At 40.4% G+C, this 8325-nt stretch overlaps 1 protein-coding gene across 1 annotated transcript in view; it reads right to left on the bottom strand.

Annotated features, from left to right (window-relative positions):
* Nucleotides 1-1456: 1456 nt before the first annotated feature.
* PRICKLE1 (prickle homolog 1 (Drosophila)) overlaps nucleotides 1457-8325 on the bottom strand; it is a 7952-nt gene continuing 1083 nt past the window's right edge. The window contains exons 2-7 of the mRNA XM_009880850.1: nucleotides 6882-6995; nucleotides 5904-6041; nucleotides 5218-5421; nucleotides 4706-4892; nucleotides 3706-4569; nucleotides 1457-2313 (exon numbers count right to left, since the gene is read on the bottom strand). Coding sequence (XP_009879152.1) covers nucleotides 1457-2313; nucleotides 3706-4569; nucleotides 4706-4892; nucleotides 5218-5421; nucleotides 5904-6041; nucleotides 6882-6995 — 2364 coding nt within the window. The remainder of the gene's footprint in view (nucleotides 2314-3705; nucleotides 4570-4705; nucleotides 4893-5217; nucleotides 5422-5903; nucleotides 6042-6881; nucleotides 6996-8325) is intronic.

Below are 8325 nucleotides of genomic sequence, written 5' to 3'. Positions count from 1 at the left end.
CCACATCCACAGGAGTTGCATATTTGTTGTACTGATATATTCCAGGCTTGTGTGATTTTTACAGTTATATAGTTTACATTTTGCTTGACCCATAAATAACACTTGCAAGATTAAGAGGGCCATATTTTAGAGAGTATTTACATAGCCCCACCATGCATACAGAGCTTTTAATACCTAGTAGACAAAATTAAGCTGGTTTGCACTAAACATTTTTCAATATTTTTCAACTTAAAACCCCTGACTAAAATACAAGCAATATTTATTTCATCCATAATGCTGCTGTTAAACCCCTAGCAAATCTAGTTTGATATTGTAACAAACTTCTTCAAATTCAGGGATATAAAAATATTCAGCTTTTAAAATTTTAACTGTACAATATGTACATTAGTATTTGCACTGTTAAATTATGAATACATTTAAGCCTATGAAATACTACATTATAAATATCAACGTGTTTGGGTTTTTTCTTTTATTTATTTAGAATTGCAGCTAATACATTTTAAAACCTGGATAATGCATTTGAAAAGACACAATTCTGGAGCCTAATCCTTTAAGCCCTTATGAAAGTATTTGTTACGTAAGTAGATTCATTGACTTAAATGGGGTGACGTGCCTGAGCAAAGGACGCGGCAGTTGTACCTCTCTCTCACTGCTGGAGCACGGTCTAAAAAGCACCACCACTCAGCTGGTAGCTAAGTCCAGTTCCAGCAGCTGAACTAATATCTTCCTTTAAACAGGCATAAAAAAGAAAACCCAAACCCTTACGGAGGGATGGAATTCTTAAAAAATCGTGGAGGGAAAAACATGAAAGTTAAACGTATAAACCATTTACTGCTGGCTTTAGGATACCACAAGACCTCAAGCATCGCAGCTCCCACATTCTGATTTTTGTCTCCTTAATAGTGGACTCTTTGGAAAAGGGGCATTTTTCCAAATTAAAAAAAAAAATAAAATAAAATCCAGTTCTTGTAAGGAAAGTTGAAGGAGGAAGAGCAAGCTTTATCAACGAAGAAAGGGCACAGTATAGAGCCTTCTTTTTTTTGGCGGCAAAAGGAAAAAGTCAAAGATTACCTTGTGTGGGTATAGCTACAGCACAGGACTGTCAATTTTATTTATTGATCTTTGTTGAATCCCCTCCCTCAGAGAATTCAACATAGGTGAATAGCGAGCATAAAATAAGATGTCTACAAAAAGTCTGTATCGAGAACTGCAGTAACAGTATTTTGACAGCTGAAACATAGCATGTAAACCATAGCAATATCTGAGCAGGTCATCATTTGGCATGGTGACGTTTCTGAACGTTACTTGTACAATGTAAACTCTGGCAGGGTTATCATTTACACTGGCAAAGCATTAAGGACCTTAGCAACTTGCCTAAGTACAATTATTACTATAAAAAGATGTGGTTCAGACTGTAGCTACAGAGTTGACTGGTCTTCCCAACTGTTAAAACAAATTAAGAAATGATGCAATTTTTTCCTTTGTGTCCCCTCTTCTTCTTTGATTTGGTTGTCCTTTGTCCAAACTGAGAACTAGATAACGCAGTAGTTGGACCAGAAAGGTCATCTGTATAGTATGGATATCTCAGTGACCGTGGCTGTGGAATTGGCTGTCCTAGAAAATACCCTTCCTCTTCAGAATCAGATGATGAGGACGAAGTTGAACACCAGGAGTCATCTTCCTCACCATACAATCCAAAAAATTTATCAACCACCTGATTCCGCAGTGCATAATCAGACCTGGTATGGGCATATTGTCCATACAGCTCCGCATTTTGAATGTATGCCCGAATCTCACGTGAGCTTCTGTTTTGAATAAATTTTTCATGATCCTGAGGGGAGTAATAACGAAATCTCTCTCTTGGAGAGCATCTTCTTTCTGTGGCCAAGTTAAGTGCATTGTCTGAACGAGACTTCCTACTTCTTCTGCGATGATGAGAAGGCCGATTTCCACGTTCTTCAAAATGGTAGACACGCCTACGAGTCCTTTCACTCATTGGAGGCTGACGTATTTCAACATTCTCATAACTTCCATTATCAATGACATCATCTGAAAACTTCACTTGCTGTGGTCGAGACTGGGATTTAGATCTTCTCAGTACAGGCATATGCACTGGCTTTTCCTCTGGCAAGACCTTTTCCTGACACAACTCGGAGCTCAGGCTCTTCAAGGACTCTGTGCTCCGGTGGAGCATTGAAGAATTCAGAGTTCCCATGTTGCTCATTTTCTCACAGTCCTCTACCTCCAGTTCTTGAAAAGTTTGCAAAGAGTAGAGAGATGGCCGTGGCTTGCCTTCTCCATCCATCGAAGCCCCTGTGGTGGGGATGGAGAAAGGAGGAAAAGCAAATGAGAGGACTATCAAAGAGAGAAGTATTACAAAAAAAAATTAAACATTTCTTTCCAGTAAAGCAGACCTTATTAGTGGTTTTTGGAACTATTACCAAAAGGAGTAGCTTGATAGAAGAGTAAGTTTTGTTTTGACTTAAAATATTTAAGTATTAGCTCTGAGTGCCAAAGAATTAGCTACATTTGGACATCAAGAGCGGAAGAAGTTTCATGAGTTTAACATTTTTAAATAGCTGTAACACACGTACAGCTTAGCCTCTAAGAAAAAAGAATTACTTAAAGTTATTCTACAGTCCATGCTTGCCATTTTTAAGGCTAAAATATTTCACGTATCTGGTATTGCTAAATTTAGTATTCCAGCTGCTGCTACAGGAAAGCCGGTCTCACTGCCTCGCAAAGAAAGATACCCTCCAAAAATCATCAGCAGTAAGCTGGCCTGGTTTACTCCAGGTCCAACGACCCTTCATTCCCACAACAGCAGTGTCATCTGCCCTGTGGCCTTCCCAGGTGCAACACCTCTGGTTGTTCCTCCTCCTCCCGTGCCCCTCTGATCAGTTCCTTCGTTACTGCTTGGGCAATGCAGCATGTGGTTGGGCCTGAGCTACACGAGTAGCCACAATAACTCAGGTTACAGAAGGAAAGGAATGGAGAAGAGGATGGGACAACTTTTACAATGGGTCTCTCATACCCAACTCTCAGGTTTGGGTTTTTTGTAAGGAAATAGGAAAGGAAGGTTTACACGCACACACACGCACACACACGCACTTGCATGTCTGACTTATCCCTTTGGCTAATTTCAATCACGTTTGACAAGGAGGTTCACAAAAGTGGATTATCAGTTTCTCTTTAGTCAATGGAGAAAGATAATCTCATAAGCGTAATTTCCTAAGGCTACAAAGGTTAGCATCCTTTCAGATTTTCTACGTATTTTTACAAGCAAATCAGGAAATTACCTAAAGTGTTTTGCAGATTATCTTTAATATTATCCTAGTATATAATGCAACTTCTTGTACTTAAAGTATGGAAAAAAAAAAATATCTTAATTTGCTTAGAGTGGTGGCTTGTATGTAACCAATGCATAGTTCAAGACCGTTCTCACTCTGTTTAACGTTATGGATTTTTTGTTATGAGCAAAGGAAAGAGAATTCAAAATGAAAGTAGAAGAATTTAGATAGAATTTAAGTAGCAGAAATGTATCTTGTGGAAGAATATGTGCTTGATAAAAGCTATTTCCTACTTTACATGCATCTCTTGCTACTAAAGCTTTTTAGAAATCACAGATATGAAAAGTTCAAACTACTCGAACATGCACGCTTTGGTTGACCTCTCCATCAAACCCAGTCATTTTTCCCCTGTTACCTGTTATGTTAGACAAAGCCAAAGAATCCATTGAGTCTCGAACACTGTGTTCTTGCTGTTTCAGGTCAGACAAACATTCAAGTGAACCTCCATACCATGGTGTTTGGTCATGTTTGTATCCTGACGCCCCATGCTCCATGTCTAGCTCCTGGATTTTCCTGCTGCTGGCAGGGCCTGGGTGGCTACCGTAGGCAGAGTCCCCCAAACCATCTTGGGACTGAGCCCAGTACATGTCTGATTGATACTTCTTACTTGCTAGGCTTGGATTATTTTTTTTCAAGTCCAACTTGCTCTTGACCATGCTATCAGAAATCCAGTGTTCGCTTGATCTAATGTCTACTTCAGCGGGCTGCTGGAAGAGGCTTTTATCACCAAACTTCAGAAGAAGTTGAGTCATGTAGTCTTCGTGTTCAGCCCATTCTTCAGGGTCTTCAGGCATTTCTTGCTCTACTCTTCCTTTCCAGAAATCTTCATTAACAAAGCTTGCTTCTTCCCTTGAAAGGCTTAAATCGTCCAGCTTACGAGAAAGAGTATCATCGGCATTGCCTGAAAGGCCAGGAAATTTGTAATTGAGGGCTGGGGACAGGAGGAGAGACTGGCGGCACTGGTCGGCTGACCGGCTGCTTTTTCCCATGCGGACACTCCTCCTGGAATCTCTGGATCGAGCAGACTGAAATGCAGAATCAGAAGAGTCGGAGGCATGAACATCCTCTCCCAAGCTGCAGGTTTTTGAACAGTAAATCTGCCCTTGCTTTGGAAGGAAAGGGCAGCCAAGCAAAGAGGTCTTGCACTGAGCACAAGAAAAGCAAGTCTCTGTGGCATGCCAGTGCTGTCCATCATAGGTCATCTGAGCGTGGTCAACACCTGGAAGGGGAGAAAATACAATGCTTTGGTTTTCTCTAAAAAATTACTTGCAGAATCCACACTTCTGGAATATGAAATTTCATAAATTGGCTTTCCCTTCATTTGTAGGTTTAATGCTTAAAAAGGACATACTTACCAATGTGTTCCCCACAGGTCTCGCAGTATTCCGCATACAGAGATTCAAAACAGTTACAGCAGAACGGTCGCCCATCCTTCATGATGTATCTCTGTCCACCCAGGATTGTTTCACACTCGAGGCAACAGAAGTGCTTCATGTGCCAGTGGCGACCCTCAGCTTCGGTACACTCATCGGCAAAAATGATCTTTTCAGAGATAAAAAGTAAACTTTTAGTGAAGTGGCCAAAACCTCACCTTGGGAGTTAGAGCATGCAAAATATCCAGTTCACACGCTGAATTTATTTTTATTTAGCTGCCTTTTGAAGACAAAGATAGAAACAACAATGTCCCATAGCAACTGCAGCATCAATTTGACAAGAAATGAAACACCCCTCAGCCTTCAAATGCATCTATGCAGCAGAGCCCTGACTTCTAAAAGTAATGCACCTGAAATTAGTAATTGCCCAAGCGATCCAATTTGCTAACTGAACAACAGGAGTGTAGACTGGCTGTAAAATGTGAATTATTTACCTCATCGCAGGCTGAACATCGAGGTTTGAGAAGTTCAGCGTGGTGTCTGCCACAGTGGATTTTTCCATCTTGGTAGAAGTAGATAAGGTCAACGAGCAGCTCGTTACATGTGAAGCACACAAAACACGAGGGATGCCAGCACACCCCAGGCCCAGCTCTCGAGGCAAAAACTGCAACTTCACCGCCATTTACTTTCGTACCACACTAGGAACAAAACCAGAAAGTCAACACACTTCCCATCCCAAACAACTAGCTTCAGGCATTTAAGCTAAGTTAAAACAACAAACCAATATCCAGGTTTTATTCCAAAATTCTGACAAGAGGGGAAAAAAATATTCTCAGTCTTGGTCTAGACAAACTCTCTGCATCAACAAACCTTCTGTGAAGAGAAGTTTGTTTTATACATAACATTTTTAAGCATGTGCCCGTTTTTCATTTGTCATTACTCTGGTACGAGTCAGCAACAGGTTTTTTTAGTAGGAAATATATCAAAGATTCAGTTCATTCCCAGTACCAAAGACTGTATTTTGCTTAAGCAAGCAATACCTTCTTTCTGTTTACAGGCAGTTTTAAAAATTCTCTTTTTTTTTTTTTTTTTTTGCTGTTCAGACATAGAGATAATATTACGATACCGTAGTTTTACATTATTCAGCCCTCTAGTTGGCTTGTGGCACAAGTAGTATTACCTGTTCACAAACCGCATGCATCACTGCTCTTGAGAGTAGTTTAATAGTGCCTCGGCCGAGTGCCTCCTTTTTGCGCTGAGAACTGAACATCTGCAGCTCCTTCTTTTCTTCTTCACTTAAAGACTGGCAGTATCTCACCTTCCAGTGAAAACACAGGAAAACTTATTTTAGATCCCGAGCTTTTAAAGTAACAGGTTAGTAAGTAAGAGCATGTATGCAAGAAATTCATCAGGCATGTTGGCAATCATCGTTAACCTTTTTGGGCTTGTCTTCTCTACCATCTTAATATTTAGCTAATATGGCATAATACAAAAGGAGTACGGAGAGAGATTTTGCATTACAGAGAAAAAACCCACCATACTAAACCAAGAAGTTGTTTAGGCAAGAAATAAGACTTTAAAAAGCCAAACCAAAACCTGCTGCTATCCTAAAATAATGGAATGAACCTAAATCAGCCACAACATTGTCCTTTAGATTTATGGTTAAGTGCCCACAACTAAGTATTGCAGTATACACAAGATCTTAAGTTCTGACACCCCCGCCCCCTTTCCTTACAAAGGGCTTGTTTGTTATTTCCACTTCTACTCCAAATTACACTGCATATCTGAGATGCAAACCTTTTACTATCACAAAGCATCCTTTTTGTGCGCTACAATGCAATTCCAGGAATTTGTAGGTTCCTGGTAATTGGTGGGTGGCTGCAAACACTATAAAACCAACTTGTGTTAAGTTTATTGCAGTGACACCAGCCTCCCTAACAAGCAAAGGCAGTGTCCTTCCAGACAGCTCTTATCTGCACACAAGCCAACCGGACAGCTAAACAATGGACTCAGTGTACACACCGTGCTGCTTTATAGGTCAGATGCCACCGCAGGCCACGGTTCAGGCCTGTCATAAATACACAGGTAGGTAATTCTCCACCTAAAAGCCGCCAGGGAGACCTAAGCCCTGATGGTGCATCCTGAATTCTGTATTTACCTCATTATCGTGGGGTGGCAGCTGATAGAGAAGTTGCTTAATTCGGTGTTTCTCTCCAGGGCTGTTAACGTAAGGGACCTTCTCCTCTGGCAAGCAGGCGAAATACAGCTGGACCTGACCAGGAGGAAGGCAGAGTTCAGACCGAGGGACACGCGCCACCCGAGCACTGCAAGCCCCCCTTCAGCTACTGTTTTATCTCAGGTCTCATTTAGGGAGGAAGAAGGTTACGCTACATTAGACCGGTGACAGGGTTTGTGCTGAAAATACGAGACCCAGATGAACCAGCTCAGCAAACCTGAATTGTCTCTGATAAAACTAGCACCCAGCTGCTGAATTGCTTTTCTGGAATGCAATTTGCAGTGACAATTAGGGGGGTATCATAAATTATGCACATTTAATGTTCTCATTATTCCCACCCCCTTCAGGGCTGGTCAACAACCCCGTGGAAATTCCAAGTTTCCCTCTGCACTTTACCACACAAGGCATGAAGCTTTCCAGAAAACAGCCACTATATAAACAAATTTAATTTGCTCTCTGCATTTTACACATTGTTGAGACAAAAGCTGTTTTGTAGTCTCCTGCTGATCAGGTTCACCCAAAGCATCAGCTTTCATTGCTTCCATGTGGGCTTTGGTAAGAAGGTGGAAACATCCTTCCCTTGGGAGAAGGCTGGATCCAGCCACATTTCAAACAGATGCAAATTAGCTATGAAATTTTCACAGGCTGCATATTTTTGATATAGAAATCAATATTAGGTGTACACACCTATCAATCTTTGCCTTTTCTTTTTTTTTTTTTTTTTTTAAGAAGAAAATTATGACAGGAAAGCTGTAATGAACACTATGATAAAGCCCAATGGCAAAAAAAATATTTTTGTGGAACAGGTACAGATTTATTGTTTTTCCTATGCAGTTTCCAGCTTGTCACGAGGCCTGGGGCTGTAAATAAGAGCTGACTATTGGCAAAAATATTACTTGCCATCCAGATTTAAATAATGCTCAGGTCAAGAGCTTATTACTGTGCAAGACAGATGAAAAAGAAGCAGTAATCAGTCACTTGACTCAGGAAGCAATCAAAATTATATGGGAAAGGTTGTATGAAACATGACTTGGTCTTCATTTAACCAAAATTTAAACATTAGAAGTCCACTGTAAGCCCACTTACTACTGACTGTATTTCAAGAAGCTGCACGAAAAGATAACAACATGCGGTAAGAAGTGAGGCTTTAAAGATACTTTATGCCTTTTTCTCAAGTTTATTGCACTGTTCTCAAAATAAGTAATACTCCTTGGGAAAAAAAAAAACAACTTTTGTGAGTTTGAGCTAGCTGGATTATGAGGATATTTTAGGGAATTTAATTGTTCTGGCAGAATGTTGGGTAGCTGTTTGACTTAAAGTCTGATTCATCAGGATTCTTATTTATGCTTAAGTAAGCGATAAAAAG

The sequence above is a fragment of the Charadrius vociferus genome, unplaced genomic scaffold (assembly GCF_000708025.1).
Source record: "Charadrius vociferus isolate BGI_N301 unplaced genomic scaffold, ASM70802v2 scaffold52, whole genome shotgun sequence".
NCBI classification, from domain to species: Eukaryota; Metazoa; Chordata; class Aves; order Charadriiformes; family Charadriidae; genus Charadrius; species Charadrius vociferus.
This window is presented reverse-complemented; position numbering and strand designations above follow the sequence as displayed.